The sequence below is a fragment of the Rhinolophus sinicus genome, chromosome 1, assembly GCF_057876585.1.
Source record: "Rhinolophus sinicus isolate RSI-liver-muscle chromosome 1, RSI-T2T, whole genome shotgun sequence".
Taxonomy (NCBI): Eukaryota; Metazoa; Chordata; class Mammalia; order Chiroptera; family Rhinolophidae; genus Rhinolophus; species Rhinolophus sinicus.
Window position 1 is genome coordinate 10,266,629 of NC_142501.1, and position 19,844 is coordinate 10,286,472.

Below are 19,844 nucleotides of genomic sequence, written 5' to 3' on the forward strand. Positions count from 1 at the left end.
AGCAGGATCACACTGACTGTGGTTTGGAAGATGGGCAAGACTGTAGTCAGTAGAAAGTTGTAATAATACAGGTGGGGGCGTGGTGCTGTGCACATGGGGAGTGTCAGAAGGAGCTGTAATCAGGACAGAGTTAGAGTCAGAATCGGCAGGCTGGTGATTGACAGGAGGTGGGTGATGGTGGGCACAGTGTGAAGGATGAGAGTCCCTGGTCTCTGATGGAGGCAAGTGGGTGGGTGGTGGTGCCATTTACTGAGGTGGGGTGTAGGGAGAGCAGTCTGGGGGTAGATGATCAATTCATTTTGGGACACATTGAATTTGAAAGGCTTGTGGGACATTCTGGTGGAGATGGCCAGGGGACGACTGGATATTTAGGTCTGGCGCTCCAATGAGAGGCCGAATCTGGAGAGAGAAATACAGGAGCTATTAGACTCTAGAAGGACACTGATAGGAACCATGGGAGTGGATGAGATCCCCAAGGGACAGTACTTAAGGCAATAATTCTCAACCAGATATGCATGGGGTGGCATAATTCCCTGGGAGAGTGCTTGAAATCACCAGAGGGGGGGATTTTCCAAAGTACACACTCAACCCTCAATTCCACTAAATACCTCAGGAAGTGTGAGCAAGGGAAACTCTTGCTGATGAGGTGACCTAGGGTAAGAAGAAATTTGAGACCATTGGTGAGAAGGAAAGAGGACCAACGTGGGCACAGAGAACAAAGAAAGAAGAGCCCAAGAAAGCCAAAAGGAAGAGAGGTTCAAGGAGATCCAGGAGAGGGAGGTGCCCCCGGATGTTAGGATAGAGCAGTGATTCTCAACTGTGAGTGTGCACAGGGTGCTTGTGAAAAATACAGGTTCCTGCCCCTCACCATTCTGATGCTGTGGGACCCTGGAATCTGCATGGTAAAGAGTTCTGCAGGCCTTACCTCTGGGGTAGAAAATTTCATGAAGATGGGTGTGGTCGACAGGCTTATGCCAGCAGAGACGATGGGCCCAGGAAGATAAAGACTAAATGGGTCTATTGGATTCCGCTCCGGAGGTCACTGGTAACCATGGAAGAGGGAATTTTGGTGGTATCGTGGGAGTGGAAACCAGATTGCAGTGGGCTGAAGAGTGAATGGGAGGTGAGAAAGAGAAGACAGCAAATGTGGACCCCTTTTAGAGAAATTTGGATGAGAGGCGGAGGCAAGAGCTTCATCCCCCACAGAGGATACCTCCCATCTCCTGAAGAAAGTTGGCAAAGAGATTTCGGGAAATATGGAGGTTGAGTCAGACATTCCCCGGACCCTCAGAATGCACCAGGGAGGCAAGCTGGCAATTGGCAATGGTCTAGCACACCTCAAGCTGCCAAATCTCAAAACTAAGCCCACTGTATCTGCCTTCTGTCTACCCACTCTAAGTCCAGTCCACCATCTTCAGCACCTGAGTCATCTTTCCATAACCCAAATCTGACGATGTTACTGCCAGACTTGAAACCTTCCAGCAGTTGCTTCCCCCATTCTCACCTCACCCCAAAGTCCCTGAACCTGGCTTTCAAAACCTCCTCACACTTGTGGTCCCTACTTCCCTCTGCATCTTCACCCTCACCCTCGTCACCATCACCTCCCGCTTACACCACATTCACCCTCCTCTCAGGCCTCATGGAGCCACCAGTACTTCCCCAGTGAACTGTGCCCTCCACCTTCATCAGTCTGCTGGTCATGGTAGACTCAGCCAGCTCAAGCACCATCTCCTTTGAGAGTTAACTCTCAGAGACTTAACTCCCTCCTTGGAGAGAACCAGCACCTTGCTCACACTTCTACCAGAGCACAGGTAGAATGAATTATTTGTTCACACAGCTGTCCCACAACTGGATTGTGCCTTCTCTGGGACCTAGGTCCTCACCTTACTCCTCTCTGAATCACCAGCACGTGGCCAGGGCTGAGTGAGTTCCCAGTAGGTGCCAGTGAACGTGAAGTGGGGTTTCACCTGAGTACCTACCATGAGAAAATAAACGTTTAAATGACGGAGTACCCACTGACCCTTTGATCCACCAACAAAAAATTGAATTTGCAGGTTCTTCTCCTTTCCCTAGTTATATTAATATTTTCAGATTAGTTTTCCCTCCTATGGGGGAGAAAAGGAAGGCTGTGAATAACCTTGTTAGACAGCACAATGTCTCCCACGGAGTAGGGCTTCCAGTGGAGAGAGCAACGGGGTTCATTCTCAAGGAGCTTCACCTTGATTGTTCAAGTAAATTAGCCTCCCTGAACCTTAGTTCAGGTGGGGTTACGAATACTATCACCTAAAAGAATGGTGGTGAGAATCAGGTGAGACATCATTGTAAAAGCCCTACATAAATGCTAATTATTATTAGGCTTTTGAGATCCTAATAAAATAGCATCTCAGTGTCACGACACCAACCAATTGCATTTGTTATTTCAAATGACTAAAGGCAACTCCCAAGACAACGCTGCTCTTCAAAGTTTGTTTCTCTAAAGTGAGAACTTCTGTATATCCCAGGCTCCTCAGGCCCACTTAAGACGACTATACAGGGAAGCCCCTCCTCCCTGGCCTCTAAACCACGCCCCCTTCGCACAAATCTCTACGTTGTAGGGCCCTTCAACATTGAAGGACACTTTTATTCACCAATAAGAAGTGAAATTTTTGTCAACGTCCGGTGAGGGGGCAGGACTTCCTTGCTGTTGCTAAGACACTCTTGTTTTGCTCCTTGACAACCCTGGCGGGGGTGAGCTAACTGCGGCCCCGGGTCCAGCCCCCGCGGGAGCAGGTGAGGCCCCGGGGCGCGGCGGGCAGCGGGGTGGGGAGGGCCGGCCCGAAGAGGGGCCGGGAAGCATCGCGGGGTGGGCCGGGCCTCGCCCGCCGCGGAGGCCCCACCTCAGTCTCCTCCCTGCTGGTCCCCAGCCCCAGGTCCTCTCAGCCCCCACCCCCCACTTAGGGGACTTGAGAGCTCGGTCGTGACAGATTCGCCGTCGCGACTCTGCAGGCCGCTTCTTCCCCCCTCCCCACCCGAGGCCCTGTCCATCCTCCCTGACCCGACTCCTCCCCCCACCAGCACCTTGATTTCCCCCCACCTTTCGCGGAGTAATTTCCCCCCCTTCCCCCGGCTAGGTCGGTGGTCGCCAGAGCCTAGGCCCAGACTGCTGGACTTGGACAGTAGGCGACGTGCTGGGACTCCACGCTGGTCATTTCCATCTTTGGGCCTTAGTTTCCCCATCTGTAAACGAGAAGTTGGATTCAGTGATTTGTAGAGGCCTCTTCGACTCTGACGTTCTAGGATGTGATTCTTTGACCCAACTGTCGCCTTCCCCCAGGATGTGCTTCCCATTGGGAAGAATCGGGTGTAGTGAAAAGAACTTGACAAACCTGATTTGGGTTCCCGATTGCAGGACCCAAGAGAGTTACCTAATCTCCCTGGGCTCCAGTCCGTGCACATATAAAATGAGGATACTACAGAACGTCTCCTTTAGGAATTGTCAGGATATGAAGTATAAAGAGTCCAGTCCAGTGTACATTCAGTATTTGTTACTTTCCTTCCTTTGTCTCTCTTCCCCCACTTTTCCCTCAGAAGTGTCCCCAACTTCCTTAGCGTGAACTGTCATTTCTCCGCGTGACCTTCAAATCCAGATCTCCAGCTCTGAGCTCTCTCCTGGGTTTCCACCCTTAGGGATACTTCGGGGTGCGGGTGAGAGTAGAGATTGATATTTTGATGTGATGGTTGGGCTCAATGGCCTCCCTTCTTCCCCTGGTGAGCCATGATTTCGTGATTACGTACTCCTGATGAGACACCTCATTTGCATCTCTCACCAGCAACTTCAAGTCAGTAGTTCTAAAATTAAACTGGCCTACTTTCTGCCTATCTGTTATTCTCCTGACTTCCCCTGTCTCTATTGGCATCACCATCCTCCTGGGGGATCATCTGTCACTCTGCCGTGCCCATCCCACTCAGGCGGTTATCACGTTGCTTTGATTCTGCCTCTGCAAGGATCTCACATCCTCTCCACTCCTGAAGCCACCTCCCTGGTTCAGGTCTTTAATGCCTGTCACGTGGACCATTGCTGTAGCTTCCTAACGGGTGTCCGTATCTCAGGTCCCTCCTTCTGTTAACTCAGTTATATTAACCAGAATAATTGCCCCCAAACACAACCATGTCAGCAACCCCCAAGAGTCCTTCACAGGGCTTCTCATTCCCCCTAAGTATATCCACACTTCTTAAACCTGGGTTTTAGGGCCCTTCTACACTTCCACAGTCCAGCCCAGCCTTTTTTCCCGGCCTCCTTTCTCCCTTCTCCTTCGCCAGCTTCTGTCCTCCAGCCATATTAGACCGAGGTTTTTCACAGAAAACACTGCTTTCTGCTTCGCTATCATCATGTTTGTTCATCTCTCTTCCTGGAAGTTCTTCCTCATCTTGTCCACCTGTCCGGGTTCCTACTCACCTTTTAAGGCCTGACTCTAACGCTGCCCCTGCCACCAAGCTTTTCTTGCTGTCGTCTCCCCTGCCCCCTCCAGAATTCTCCTCGTTCCTTTTATCTCTGCATCTGTCTTTCTATCATGAATCATAGTTCCTTGTGTATGCGGGTTGGTCTCTCATATTAGATTGTCAGCTCCTTCAAAGCAGGGGCTGTCTCTTGCTTATAGTGGAGTAATGGAAAAGTATACGCTTGAAGTCATATATCTGATCGCGTCCTAGCTCCTCCATGTATTAACCTTCCTTTTCTCAGCCTGCGTGGTCATCAGAAAAGTAGGGCTATTAGTGCCTGCCTGACAGTTATCGGGGGGAATGAGATCCTGGGTGTAGAACACCTATCCTGTTGCTTCACTTCAGTCAGTGCTCAGTAAACACTATTGAGTGGATTTGGTATGTCCTCTCCTTTCCCAGTGGGCAAATGAAATATAATTTAATTCAATTACAATTTAAATATTTGTTGCAAGTCTCCTGCCCTGTGCGAGTCCCTGGACTTTGCGCTTTGGAGCATCTACAGGATAATAGCTAAAGTCCTTCAGCCCCAGGTGATTGTCTGGACTCATGATGTCCTGCCAAGTCATGACTGGTTGTGAGCTGTCCCTAGTAATTAGCAATTGTGAATGACATTTAAAAAAAAATAAGTCAGGGCTCACTCCAATTTATTGCTGTGATAACGTCATTCTTAGTCTCTTATGTTCAAATCTGTTCTCTTGAATGGGAATAGAGGTGGCAGACTGCATGATCCCCTGTCTGTAGCAGGCAGCTGTCCTCGTGTAGCGCCGATAGCAGCGATGGTGGTGACTTTCTGTTGTACTTTGTAGTTCGAGCAGAATGTTTGGGATTTCATCTAGAGCTGAGTATGCCCATGAGATGTGCGACGTGAGTCAGTGTTGTTTATCACCTCATGTTATACATCAAGAAAATGTCTTGATATCTCTCCTGCCCTCTATCTCTGTCTCTGTCTCTATCCCTCCCTCCCTCCTTTCTCTCCCTCCTTCCCCATGGTCTAAAGCACATCAGACGTCGCTGGACCTCAGTAAAATGAGAAAAAATATGGGCGATTAAAAAAACACACACCTTTTGTGTGTGTATGAAAGGTCACTGTCTTTTCTTGAGAGGGACTGTCCTTTATTCTGCAGTCTCCTCCTGCTATTAAATGTTTCTTTCCTAGTAGATGATGTGTTTTTTAATGCTCCTAGCAAAATTGTAGAATGTTAACCCTGTGTTTGTTTCCCCCATTTCAAAGCGATCTGTGAAATCCAGGTCTCCCAAGTATCATTTCCTGACCTCACCACTGACGTCTTGGATGGATGCCCCCCATCCCTTAGGTTATCACCTTACCAGCTTTGTTTACCGGAAGGCAGAGGGTGGAAATGTCAGGGAAAGGCAGGAGGATGACCAAGGAGCCCAATTGTGTATCCCTGATATACCTGGAAGTGGGAGGCGTGCCCGGACAGGTGGCTGGACTGGTGACTGCTGAGGATTGACGTTAGTTGTGTTTCTGTCTTGTCTCCTACTTGCTTGTGACAAGGGAGAAAGCACAAAAGGTAGAATCAGAAGAATATAGATACGGGTTGTGTATCCTTGGGCCAGTGCAAAAACCTCTCTGAACCCCAGGGGCCTTGTCTGGGAACTAGGAGAGGATACTGACCCCACAGGTTGTTATGGGATAAAATGAGACAACGAACGTGAAAGCACAGTGTAATCACACCACTATGCCCAGCCCCGGCCCAAACTGTGTTTTCCCGGCTTTCCTTGTGGCTCTTTCCTCCTTCAGTACAACCATGGTGGTTTGCACAGGTTGGGAACTCGATATATATTGCTTTGTTTGGCTGAATGTTTAGATGTTTACTTGGCTGGTATATGAAGAAGGACGTCGGATTTCCCCATCTTACTGCACCAGTAATAAGCGCTTACATTTACTGTGGAGTCCGTTCTTAGTCCAGTTTCCCGATGAGAGAGCTGAGGCTTACAGAGGTAAAACACTTGTCCGAGACAGACCAAGATGTGAATTGAGCTCTGCCTGTGAAGCCTGCACTTAAATCACATGACCTGCCCTGAGTGTGTCCTCCCATCTCTCAGCTTCCAGGCGATGGTTAAGAGTCGGGAACTGTGGTCCTCGGGCCAGGAGTGTTCCAGGCATTGAGCGGCCAGGGCCCCCCCAAGGGGGCTAGTGACACTTTGGGCCTTATTTCCCAGAATCCATTCATTTTTCACCATCCCTGTCACATTCCCTAACCCTCTTAAGGATTCTTCCCAAATGCTTCAGAAGCCAAATAATAATTGGTGACTGAGGTCAGTGCCACAAAAGAAGGGACACTGGGACAAGGGACACTGGCTTTGACAAGGCGATGCGATAAAGAGCCCTGTCTGAGCCACCTGGGACCTAGGAGCAGCCTCGAGTCACACATGGGTGAAGCTATGTCAGGCACGCAGAGGAGAGTAAAGCGCAGGAGAGAGAGCAAGGCTGCCTCTGGCCTCGTGTGTTTGATACCCCAGGGATTCAAGTACCCTGGCCATGGGCACACTTACATTATTAAAGGGCTCTGTTTTAGGCCTGATGTGACTTCGTTCTGGCCTGGAGCTGTCAGGTACACACTCATTTGCATAGAAGATTGATAAGGTTATTAAAACCTCCAGTTCTGCTATTTTGGGCAGCGTTCTTTCAGCAGGGTTTTTAATCACGGCTGAGTGATGGTAACTGTACTCCAGCGATACGGCATCATCAAAAATTCTCCTGCCTTTCTGTATTTGGAAGCACCGTCTATAACGCTTCCTTTTTAATCCATAAATTTCATCCCTTTTGGAACCCCCAAAAATACCTGTAGTGGTTAGGAAAAGCTATTTGCCATCGTGGTCCTCAATAAACGTGGTGGAATCACGTTGACAAAAGTCCTGGCTAATAGCAGGCAGTAGGAAGAGCAGTGTAATAACAGTGCAGACAGCTTTAAATTTTCAACATGCTGATATGCAGAGCCTTGGTGCTTGCAACAGCTTTCAGCGGCTAAGGTGGGATTATCCTGTTTCATAGAGGAAGACACCCAAGGCTGCAAAGCAAGGAAGACGGAAGAAGTCATTTCAGTTATATAATTGGCATTCAAGCCTAAAGACTCCGCCCTCTGGTCCTGTCCCTTCCCCCCCAAACTGTCCCAGTGGCTTTTCCGGCTTTGTTCCTCAAGAGTGGGCTTTTGGTAATACCTCCGAAGTCTTGTTTCATCAGGAGTCCGTATGCTGAAGCAGAGTTGGAGCAACTGTCACAGATGCTGACCTCCCCCATGGCGGGCCCGGGCACACTCGCCTCTGAACGCCCTCCCAGGCCCCGCCACGCTCGCACGTTTTAGACTGAGGATGAATTGAATCAAACTGAAATGTTTAGGAAGATGCCTAAGCAGCTGCTTCAGCATCTTAAGTGGTTCCCACTTGAAAATCTTGAGAGGTAAACCTTAAAGCCCTGCCTTTTCCTTCGGTCATCAGTGTAGCCACCACCTCCTGTCACACCCTGGTAACGTGGAGGAAGAGGCGACAACGTGGCCTGTACCAAAGCGGGGAGGACGGGACGGAATGGGAGATGGATGGGCCTTACCAGCAAAGACAAAGTGGATTCTGTGAAATAAGCAACATGAGCAGAACGTACAATGAGATTGTGCTTGGTCATTTGCCAACTTATATGTAGAGACAAACAAAAACTAGTGTCTGAATGGTACAGATGCCCAGAATTGATGAGATAAGAGGAACCATCTGTTCGCTGAGAAATCAGAAAATACCAGCGTCGTGGGATGGTGGAGTCAGTGCCAGGCCTGCAGCCTCGTCTGGGGGAGCTGACCAAATGGAGTGGTGCTCAGGGCTTCTGCGGCATCGGGGTGGGATGAAATGAGAGCCCGGCCCGGAACAGCACACAGAAAGCTCAACGCGTGGCCAAACGGAGGTCAGGTTAGCGTTAGAACAGCACACAGTGAAAGGAAGACGAAACGTTCATCGCAGTGCTGGAATCACATGAGCCTCACTAGGGGTCAGGCAGTCGAGGTGAGTTTCGTGGGTGCCTACTGTGTGTCAGTGCTGTGAGGAGGGGCTAGGAGTGCCCACACCGGAGCCTGTGCCCGGATTCAAACCCCAGCCCTGCCGCTCACTGGCTGAGTGACTGACCGCAGGCCAGCAGCGTGCCAGCTTCGTGCCTCTTGGTACAGGACCCAACTCGTGGAGTTCTTGCAGCAGCGGCTGAGTCAGTGCACGCAGCAGCCCCCACACAGGGAACCTGTGAAATGTCACCTGTCATTACCTACCTGTTAGATACTATGCTAGGCATCTTCGGGGCTCAGTGGCTCTGGCGTGAAAGTAACTCTTTTGGGAAACGTGAGAAATGCCGGAATGACATCATTTGTCTGTATTTGTCCGATATGGATTATTGTTAAAAGGGGTTTAACAACAGGGTGGTTTGTATTCATTTATAGTCGTACTTCTTCTGAGATGAGAAAGTCCTTTGAATTATAGGATAAATTGGATTATAGGAGAAACAGCAGGATTTCCAGCCATGCTCCCAGTCATTTAGGATCCACACCCCTCTCTTTAGAAAAAGCCCCATCTAGTTATCTATTAGCTAACTAGATTTGGAAAGAGAAAAACACCTGTATGCGTGTATTAGGCTTCTACCTTTCCAGCCGAATCCACATGTGTTCTCTCATTTGATCCCCGCAGGAGCCAGATGGGAGGAAGCGTAGTGAGTGTTGTGAGTGGCTGGCCCTGTGGCTGTTGCCACACACATTGTCTCGTCTGATTCTCATAACATCCCCATGAAATGGCTGTGCCTGCCCTGGGTTACTGGTGAGCGGTCTGAGGCCCAAGCCACACTGCGCTGAGCATAGAACCAGCACTGACGCCCAGGCCTCCACCTCCTGGGCGAGCCACACAGGCCACAGTGGCCGGAGGGGGCGTGGGGAGGAAGAGTGGGGGAGCCCGGTGTGCCAAGCAGGACACAGGGCGTCGCTGTTCCCATTCCTCCCGTAGATCAGGGACCTGCGGAAGGAGGCACTTGTTTGCCCATAAGCTCAGGATTGTGGATCGTGGCCTGACATTGAACTTTGTAATCGCGTCAGCTGAGAAATAAGGCCCGTGTACGTCGTGGGCGTGCGGGAGGCCGTGCTTGTTCATTGCTTGCTCACAGCTGCATCCCGGCCTGGCCCGCACTCAGTATTTGTCTTGGTGATGACAGTGTGGGCTTGCAGCATCAGACCAGTGTGTTCTTAACTGGGTCCCAGCATCTCATGTTGACTCATCCTCCTGCCTGCAGACTTGCTGGCCATTTGGAAAAGGATGCGGAGGAGTTAAGACGGGGAGGTGTCAGGTTGTTAACTGAGACATTTCTAATTTGTGATGTGTGGTTTTAAAGCCAACTCTTTTCTCCTGGTTTTTCCTGTTTTCGACAGCACCCCTTGGGGAAAGACAGTTTCTGCTCCCACCAAGCTGGCAGGGCCTGCTTCCTGAATCTCCTGGGCGTGTCGTAATTGCCAGTCCCAGCACCTCCTGAAAACCCCCACTCTCGCCTCCAGTGGTCACGGTGGAAGGATCATGGGAGAAGCAGAAGGGAAGAAAGAGGAGGCTGATTATAAACGACTGCAGACCTTCCCTCTGGTCAGGGTAAGCCCCAGGGGAGGGGGCAAGGCGACCATCAGGGCCCACACAGCCTTGGAGAGAGACGTGGGCGCTCGTCCTTGGCAGAGCGGCAGGGCGAGGGAGTTAAGAAGGACTTTGCTGGCTGAGATCTAGAGATCTAGGCGTTGACAGTGACTCATTCTTTCATTCATTCATTCATTCATTCAACAAGTGTTATTAGGCCGCCTGCTATATATTGGGCCCTGTTCTAGGCACTGTGGATACAGTTGTGAAGACAAAGGCCTGGCCCACATGAAAGAAAGGGTTAAACAACATAGTGTTAGGTAGTACGTCTACAGGGTCAAATAAAGCAGGTGTAAAGGGCTAGAGTAGCAGTTAGCTTCTGAAAAGGTTTCTCTGATCAGAGACCTGAATAAAGTTTGGGAGCAAGCCTTGTGAAGGTCAGGGAAGAACGTTCCGGGCAGGGAAGCAGCAAACCCAGAAAGCACGAGGTGGGAATGAGTGTGGCCTGTGGAGCAACAGAAAGAAGGCAGTGTTGGTGGAACGGAGTGCTGAGGAGGTGGCAGGACACGAGGGTCAGAGGGACGGGGCAGACCTCACAGGCCTGGCAGGCCACGGTCAAGAACCTGCTAGGGAACGTGGGTTCTCTCCTGAGTTCAGAGCGGACCAGGGGAGGGTTTTACCTCAACTTGAGTCCCTGCCCCCATTGCCCCAGCTGCGCGCCCTGAGTAAGGAGACGGGTTGCCTCTCTGGGTTGTGCCCAGGCCTGTGCCAGGGCAGCTACTGGTGTCCGTGCCTTAAGCTCAGGACAGAGAGTCCAGCCCAGAGACCAGCTGATGGCTAAGCCTCTCTCTTTGTCACCCCTGCCCTGTCTCTAGCACTCGGACATGCCCGAGGAGATGCGGGTGGAGACCATGGAGCTGTGTGTCACGGCCTGTGAGAAATTCTCCAACAACAACGAGGTATTGCCATCGACACAGGCGGCCCCTTGTGCCTTTGGTGCCTCCCGTGGCTGAAGTAGCCCAGTCCCCACAGCCAGCTCCCGAGAGTCCCGCTGGGACCAGGCTAGCGCCTTCCTTGGACGCACTCGCAGCCTGGGCAAGGCCAGCGAGGGAAGAGGCTGGTGCTGTCTGCGGGCACTGATCTGGTGGTCACGCGCAGCCCTAGAGGGAGAAAAGCCAGAGGGTGTCCGTGACACCCCTGCCCCTGTTCCCAGTCTCAGGTGGGCGCTGCATAGGGCACTTTCCCCGTGGCTCCATCCCAGCGGAGAACAGAGGCCCGCCAGGCATTCATTCATGTATCCACTCATCCATTCCGCAAAGACGCTAAACGCCGTCTCTGCCAGGCCCTGTTCTAGGTGCTGGCGACACGGCCAGTAGACATCTACAGGGAATGTCATTCATCAGTCTGGTGGCGAGGGAGAGAGAAGTTGGTGATGGTGACATGGCAGCCGGTGGGGAGGCAGAGCCTGGCCAGCGAGAGGCCCAAGTTCAGATCCCGTCTCCGGTCCTTCCTAGTCTTTTAACCTGCGATGAGCCATTTCTCATCTCGGAGCCCCCGTTTCCTAGGCTAACTGGAGGTGGGGATGCTGCCCCCTCACTGGGCAGGGCTGAGGGCGTGTGTACTGAGATGGTGCCAGCGAAGTGCTCCCCTGGCACAGTGGTCGTGCGGCTGGTGGACAGAGGGTGTCCGGGGTTGGCACTTGTCCCACAAACACCAGGGCCTCTGCCACTCCCTAGACCTCTTCTTGAAAGACGCTTCTGGACCGAGTCAGCACAGGAGGGAGGGGGGCTGTTGCCGCAACTGAGAGAAGCAGTCCAGCCTCTCTTCTGGGAACCCACTGAACCCATTGGGAAAAGCCTTTTTGTTCCCTGAAGGCAAAGCCGACACCTCGCAGAGACAATAGTAGCCCCACAAGGTGGTCTCAGAGGTGTGACTTCACTTAGTCCTGAGTGAACTGTGATGCTGGCACCAGAAATGGGCCCAAAGTGGCGGAGCCAGAACTCACACCCAGGGCTCTGTCTCCAGAGCTGATGCGCTACCTTAGCCAGTGTCTTCGTGACCGGCGAGGGAACGTCTGGTCCTCTGTCCCTGTGAGCAGCCCCTGGCAGGCGGTGGCCAGCATGGAAACCCTTTCTGACGGTTCCATGAGCAGGAGAACAATAATGGGGCAGCAGGCCTTTCTCCTGCCAACACTTGGGCTTCCCACAGAGGGAGCTGCCTCCTGCCCCCCCCCCGCCCCCATCGCGCGCTAATGAGCCCCCCTTTTGCAGAGCGCGGCCAAGATGATCAAAGAGACGATGGACAAGAAGTTCGGCTCCTCCTGGCACGTGGTGATCGGCGAAGGCTTCGGGTTTGAGATCACACATGAGGTGAAGAACCTCCTCTACCTGTACTTCGGGGGGACCCTGGCTGTGTGTGTCTGGAAGTGCTCCTGACACTGTCCCCTCCCCCTGCCCCTGTCCCCTTCAGGGCCTTTGCCTGCCATTCACCTGGCATGGGGAGCAGGCCCAGGCAGGTCTCGGTTGTTTGAAGGAGAGCCGGGGGTCTTTCTTTTGTCCTGTGTAGCGGTGTCCTGAGCCACGCTCAGTGTGAATTCGTCGACATCTCTACCCCCAAACTCCCAGGAAGGGAGGTGTGACAGGGTAGGAGGAGGGTGGCGACAGGGAACCTCTCTTGGGGTCTGGTGTCCCCTCGCATCCCAGGAGCCCCCTGCCCTTCCACCCCAGCACTGCTGGCAGGTGTCCACTGTCCCTGTCTTTACTGGCCGTATGCAATGGCCCCGAGCAGGAGCCTCTCCTCTCCGGGAGCACGGACAGCTTCTCTCCTTGTCCTCTGGAGAAGTGGTGACTCCCCAGAAGCCCCTTCCCCACCTTGAGCCCAGGCTGAACAACCGCTGCACCGCATGGGACCAACAGCTTCATAGCCTGGGCTCCGGCCTGAGGACCAAGCAGCCTTCCCCTGTCCCCTCCTCCCTGCCCTTCCCAGCCACCAGGCCTATGAGCCTGTTCCACTGCCCCCACCGTGCAGTTGATGACCAGTGGCTGAGGGTGTGGGAACCGCGATGGAGCAGTTTCTCGAGGTGTCGCTGAGCCTCCAGTGAGCCGCCTGGGCCAGGAGTGCGCTCACCATGAGGCCTGTCTCAGCAGGGAAACCTGGCCTGCCAGTTGCTTCTCATCAGGGACCGCATGCTGATTTGTACTTCTTATCTCTGCTGGGTTTTCTATATTCTTTTTGAGTGTGGGGAGAAGGGTTTTAGTAGAAGGGTGAATCCTATTTTACATAGCGGTCTTATTTATATAAATGTCTTGGTTTTTACAATTAAAATGGCCAAAAACTGATCTCGATCTGTTGCCTCTTGAGGTTGGGGGACGATGTGATGCGGATCCTCAGGGTGTGGTGGGTCCTGGGGGCCCAGAGAGGCCCCTGGTAGACGGCGCGGCTGCTGGGAGCCCTGTGCCAGGCAGCGCCCCTCCCTCTACGTCCCGGGTGTGGGCTGAGTGCAGGTGGACGGGGCCATGTGGGCACTGACGACACCCTTGGTGGCCAGAGTCAACTACTATAAGGACGTTTTCAGTCTCACATAATTTTATTCAGTTTAAAGATGTTTATTCAGCAGCTATTGAGTTCCCGGCCCTAGGAAGGTGGATGCAAAGATGGAAAAGCCACTGACCCTGCCCTCAGTGAGCTCACAGTTGATTGCAAGGAACATTCAACCCAGTTGTTTAGCTGGATGTGGAAACCTCACATTTAGCTGACATGGTAAAAGCTAGGACAGGGCCTTCTGGGAGGGGAAGGAGGGACCCCACTCCCAGCCTAGGGAGTAAGGGGCTCCGGCAGGGTGAGGCCTGAAAGCCAGTCTTGAAGGGAGAATGGGATTTGCCATGGGAGGGTGTGCTTCAGGCCACGGCCTGGAGTCACTGCAGAGGTGGAAGTGGCTAGAGGTTGAGGGGGCTACATTGCGGGACCATGAAGCCCCTTCAGCTCGGGCCCACCCAGCATGCTCAGGCCTGGGAGTCCTGGCACCTGGCCCAGTCACGCCCTTGTGAGGCTGAGGGTCCGATTGTAATGAGATCTGTGGGGCTGTGTCGTGTCAGGCTGCTAAAGCTTGCTCGGACAAAGGCCAGTGTGGCTGAGCAGGGAGAGGAGCGCTGTGGGTTCCCTCGTGAACTTAACAAGTGCTTGAACTTCACAAGGACCGGCTCTCGCAGGCACATGATGTGGGGGTCCCACTTCCATGCACGCCTGCTGTGTTCCGGGCCTGAGCTGAGTGCAGGGCAGCAGACAAGAAACAGAAGTGGAGGTCACTGCTGCCCAGCTGGCCATCTGGTCGGACGGCTCATGGGCTCTAACTGGAGTGGGTCCTGGCCTTCTGGGACGTGGGGCAGGGAGACGCGGAGGCGAGGCAGGCAGCTCCTTCACCTGGCACCTGCGCTGGCCCAAGCCCTGCAGCACACCAGGTGCCGCTGGAGAAGCTGGCGACACGCACAGATATAGGAAGAAAGGAGAGGGGGCGCCAAGGCCTGGAATAGCTACAGTTTATTAACCGCCTGCTCTGCGTCTGTTCTCTCCTCTAATCTGCCATGCGTGGTGCCAAAAAGCAACGGTGGCCCAGCCCGAACCAGGCGGTGTGGGTGGCAGTGGGAGTGTGGGCCCTGAGGCCCACAAGTCTGGCGCAGGCCCCGCTCTGCTCTTCCTCACCTCCCTGGGCCGTGGTCGCCTTGTCTGTAGAATGAGAATAAAAAGCACCAGCCCCCTGAGGCTGCTCGGAGTCTCAGCCTGTGTCTGGAGCACGTGTGTGCTCTTACTGTCTTGACTGCTCACGCTTGGCCATGCTACTTTTCTTCCCACCTATGGATGGGGTGCTGACAACCAGCTCCCCCAGGACCCAGTGGAAATTGAGGGAGACTGGGTTTGTCAAGGGCTGGCTCTAGCAGGCACGCGATACAGTGGTCCCACTTCCATCCAAGGTAGTAGACGCCCGCCCCACTCGCCTCCCTCTGCTGCTCCCAGAGTGGTGTGCTCTCTGCTGGGTCAGGTCAAGTGACCGGGGACCATGGCAACTCTGCTTCCCAGGGATTTCTTTTCTTGAACTCAGTCACTTTACTTCCCTCCACTCCCCACGGCCCGTGCTAGCCATAGTCACCTTGACCTTCCTCACAGGGCTCTCCCTGCTCGTGGCCTGTAAGTCAGCAAGCATTGCTGATGGGGGCTGAAAAGGCAAGGGACAGGACAATGACGAATGCACCCTCCTTGGCAGCAAATGGCTCGCAATCTATGGAGGGAGACAGACCCAGGAACAGAAAAGCAGGATGCATTTAAGTGATCTGGTCAGAGAAGAGAGAGGGTGGGGTTCAGGGGAATGCGGGGTTCAGAGAAGAGAGCACTCTCACTGCCTGGGGCACAGGGGAAGGCACTGAACTGGGCCTCGGCGTTTTCCGGGGATGGGTGGGACGGGGTGGATGCCGGGGAAGGCACCACTGGTTGAGGGAGCAATGGCACGTGCAGAAAAAGGGTGGCATGAGGAAGGCAGGGAGGTGCTCGGGGAGTGGAGGAGATTCAAGTGGAGCTCACGAGAGGGTGGAAGAGGGACTGAAAGTGGGGTTCAAGAGGAAGAAACTTCCCTCTGTTGAGGGCCCCCCACTTGGCAGGCACTGGGCTCCCTTCCTAATGACCATGATGTCCTGTATCTCCAAAAGGCCTCCAAGGTGGTAATCACTGTCCCTTTACAAAGGAAGATACTGAGGTATGGAGGATGCGTTATCTTTTTCTTTTATTGGGGAAGGGGAGCAGGACTCTATTGGGGAACAGTGTGTACCTCCAGGATTTTTTCCAAGTCAAGTTGTTGTCCTTTCAATCGTAGCTCAGCTCCAGGTCCAGTTGCCATTGCTGGTTGCAGGGGGCACGGCCCACCATCCCTTGCAGGAGTCGAGGAGTCGAACCGGCAACCTTGTGGTTGAGAGTCCACTGGCCCATGTGGGAATCGAACCGCAGGCTTCAGAGTTAGGAGCACAGAGCTCCAACCGCCTGAGCCACCGGGCCGGCTCCAGAATGCATTATCTTGCCCAGCATCCATCTAGGAAGCAACTCGAGCCAGGACCCAGACCAGGGCTTGCCGGCCTCCACCATCCCTGCTCTTCCCAGCACAACTGCATTCACAGGTCTTCTGTTTGCTGCCACCCCGCAGAGCGCTGGGGTCCCACAGCCTGTCCCCAGTGTATCTGGCTCCTGGCCGCTTCCTCGGGCCTGTACCTCACCCTCCACTCACACCGCAGCAGCCTCAATCCTTTACTCAGCGGAGGCAGTGACCACAGCCCTACAGTGACTGCCGCCTGGCCTCTCTGCTGTTATGTGTGGGGCTCCGTGGCTTGCCCTCTAACACCTCACTCCTCTCAGCTGGGCCCAGCCAGAATCCATGTGGGGGAAATCAGCAGCCTTGTCCAGACACATCTGGAGGCGGGGTCACTGTCCCCAACCTGCAGGGCCGCCGTGTCCCTCTGCCTGGGAGAGCAGCAAGCAGCAGCCAGATCAGAGGGTGAAACATTGGTCTCCCCACCGGAGCCTGCACAGACTCCAGAACCATAGGCCTCACCGGAGGGGGCGAGGGCGAGGGCACCGAGGCCGTCAGTGTGAGAAGGTGAAGGCGAGGCCAGGGAAACGGCCCCACGGCAACCCAGGCAGTGGGCATGCTGCCTTTGAAGCTCTCCGTGGGGCCTGTGGAGAAACCTGGTGAATATTTAATGTTGTCTTAGAAGCCATGCAGAGAAGCTCCGGGATCCCACTTAACCTACTTCCTCCTCCTCTGGAAGGAAGGCAGGGCTGTGACCCCCCCCTTGGGTGGTGGGGTCCCAGCCCAAACCAGTGACCCCTCGCCCCCCAGCAGGAGTGACTGAGCTGTGCAGCAAGGCTCAGATCCCTCAGAATGAGAAGCAGGCAACATCTGCCAATGCCCTTCAAATCCCTCCCCCAAGTTTGGGAGGGGAGTTGTCCTGTTTTCCTTTTGTTCTTCTCATCTCGTATTTAAAGCAACCACCTCCCACTGACAGCTGCTGTCTTCCATCCTTAGAAAGGTGGGGGGTGGGGGTGGAAAGACAGCTTAGGAGGCGGAAGATCTGAAGATCAGAATTAGTATTAATAATATTCCCAAACTATTGGTGCCCCAAGTGTGCCAGGCACTGCATGGAGCATTTTCCAAACTCTATCCCATTTCACTCTTATGTCCACTCTGTGAGGAGATACCATCACTATCCCCCTTTTTTCTGCTGAGGCACTGAGTCCCAGAGAGGTTAAGCTCCGGGCCACACAGCTAGTGGCAGAGCCAGGATTCACCATAGGCCAGGCCTGTGCCACCAGAGCCCAGCTCTGAAACCTCTCCAAGGGTCAGCCTGCCAGCTGGGACAAGCCACTTCTCGAATCTTCTCAGTTCCCTCACCTGCAAAGTAGGGTTCACAGCTCCTGCCCTGCATCCTTCCCAAGGTTACTACAGGGCACTAGAGAGATGTAGAAGTGCTTTAAAGTTGAAAGGATTTGGGTCAGAGCCAGTCTGGGGAGCCATCCCCCAGCCTTGGGATGGTTGGTTGGTTGGATGGATGGATGGGTGGATAGATGGATGATGCATGAATGATGGATGGAAGGATAGATGATGGATAGGTGGATGGATGGATGATGCATGGATAGATGATGGATGGAGAGATGATGGATGAGTGGAAAAGTCTTCTCCAGGAAGCTTCAAGCAACAGGGCACACAAGTCAGGCACATCAGTGACAACTGAATGAAGGGCTGAACCTTGTCTTTTGATTTCTGATGCCCTCTGCCAAATTTCTAGGCCCCTCACAGAAGACTTCAGGTTTGTTTGGGACTCACAAAGTCACTCCCCTTCGACCTGGGTCCTAAGAAAAGATGAGAAGTCAGAAGCAGCATGTGTGGATTCCTGAGGGTGGAAGAGCATTGCTAAAGGGCAGCAAGGCAGGAGGAGCGTTGGGTTTGCAGTGGGACCTGGGTTCCAGCACCACCTGCACCAGCTGCACCACCTGCCAGTGGTGTGGCCTTGAGTGAGTCCCTTCACCCGTGCCCCATTCTCCTTGTGTGTAAAATGGGGAGAAGTCCTTGCCCTCCCACCCCAGAGGTCACTGGGAGGATTAAGGTAAGGAGCAGTAAGAGGGGTCACGGGTCTGCTACTGTCCTTAAAGCCTCTGCCAGAATGTCCTCATTAGTAAGTGAGACACCAACTCGGCCCCTGCAGCCCGGGTTGGCCTGTGACAACCTTTCAGTCTATTCCTAGTGATCTTTCCAGCCATCAAGCCACAAATTTAACGAGCTCTGCAAGGTGTCAGGCCCTGTGTACCCACTGTGGTCCCTGCCCTCCGGAGCACACAGTCTGGGGGGACACATGCTCTAAAGGGGCTTTGTGAAGACGCTGTGCAGGCAGAGCAGCTGGTGAGCCAGTTCAGATGTGTGTTCTGAGCAAGAGCCCCTTGCAAAGCCTTCTCTGAAACTCTGAAGCCCTGACAGGGGGAGGGGCAGAACCTCTCCCCTTAACACTCCATAGTGGGGTACCTACAGGAGCCCAGGGGCCTTGCCTTAAGCATCCCCTCAGAGCCTAGCACAGGGTGTATGCCCAGCTGGAGCTCAATAGATGTTTATTAAGTGAATGCCCTTGTCATCCATTTGTTCATTTGCCAAACCTTTCGGTGCATTCTGCTGGGACTGGTTTGACATGTTTCCTACCCTTGAGCTTGCAGGTAGGTGGGCATGGAGCTGACCCTGTAAGCTCCATGTACAAAGTGCCGTCGCGTGGGTGTGGGAGTGCCCAGGAGGGGCACAGAAACCAGAGGAGGGACATTTGAACACGAGAGGAAGGAATTGAGGCAGAGCCTGGAGTATGTGTACAAGTGCTGAAGACAAAGAGCATCACGTTTTCAGAAAACAAGGCCATTTGGTTTGTGAGAGATGGCTCCGGAGAGGCGAGCAGGGCCGGGCAGGGGCCAGACCTTTGCGGACCTCATTTGCTGAGGTAAGGAGTGGAAGTCGGTGGTAATGAAGGAGGTAACAGCATCTACATGGCAGCTGGACTCAGCTGCCACATGGAGGGCAGGCTGGGGGTGGGGGGAAGGCCTACACCAAGATGAGAAAGGGTGCTGAATTAGGGGAGGCGACAGTGCAGTGACACATTGCATGTTGGGAATGCTGGTGTGGAAAGGGCCTTGGGGGTTGGGGGGTGTATCTAAGTCCTTGGGCTGGGTGGTCTTTGCTCCACCCCCACCCCCAGCTCAGAGCCCCAGTGCAGCTGGGAGGGGCAGAGGTACCTTGTGATGGACGAGCGTCTTTGGAGGTTTGTCCAGGGCCAGGAGGGGGGTAGGGTAAGCGATCTGTTACTGAGTAACCTGGAGCCCAGCCCTGCCCTCCTTGACCAGCAGCCCCTTTGCTCTCGTCAGCACCGATAACCCCCCACCCCTGACCAGGGCTCCCTCCGTCACCCAGGCCTCCGCTGTGTCCCCAGGGCCTTGGGCCTTCCCTGGACTCCATCTCTGAAGACTCAACTAGGAGAAGACCCTCCTGCAGCCCCTGCTGGCTGGCTCCAGCTGGTGCCACCTCTCTCTGACTAGCCTTGCAGCCATCAGCACCCCCTTGGAGGCGGCCCGCCTGCCCCAGTTCCAGGCTCCCCAGCTATTTCCGTAGTGGCTCCAGCTCCTGGGACTCATCTCAGTGGCCCGTGGCTTCTTCCTCCTCTTGGACCCTTTCGGTGGCCTTGTCACAGCCAGGGCAACCTGTG

The 19,844-nt window shown here is 53.8% G+C and overlaps 1 protein-coding gene across 1 annotated transcript; it reads left to right on the forward strand.

Annotated features, from left to right (window-relative positions):
* The first annotated feature begins 2,644 nt into the window (after positions 1 to 2,644).
* On the forward strand, positions 2,645 to 13,412 carry DNAL4 (dynein axonemal light chain 4). The gene is made up of 4 exons (XM_019734557.3): positions 2,645 to 2,769; positions 9,885 to 10,095; positions 10,950 to 11,033; positions 12,345 to 13,412. The coding sequence occupies exons 2-4, from the start codon at positions 10,027 to 10,029 to the stop codon at positions 12,507 to 12,509; spliced, it is 318 nt and encodes a 105-aa protein (XP_019590116.1). The 5' UTR covers positions 2,645 to 2,769; positions 9,885 to 10,026; the 3' UTR covers positions 12,510 to 13,412.
* Positions 13,413 to 19,844: the final 6,432 nt, after the last annotated feature.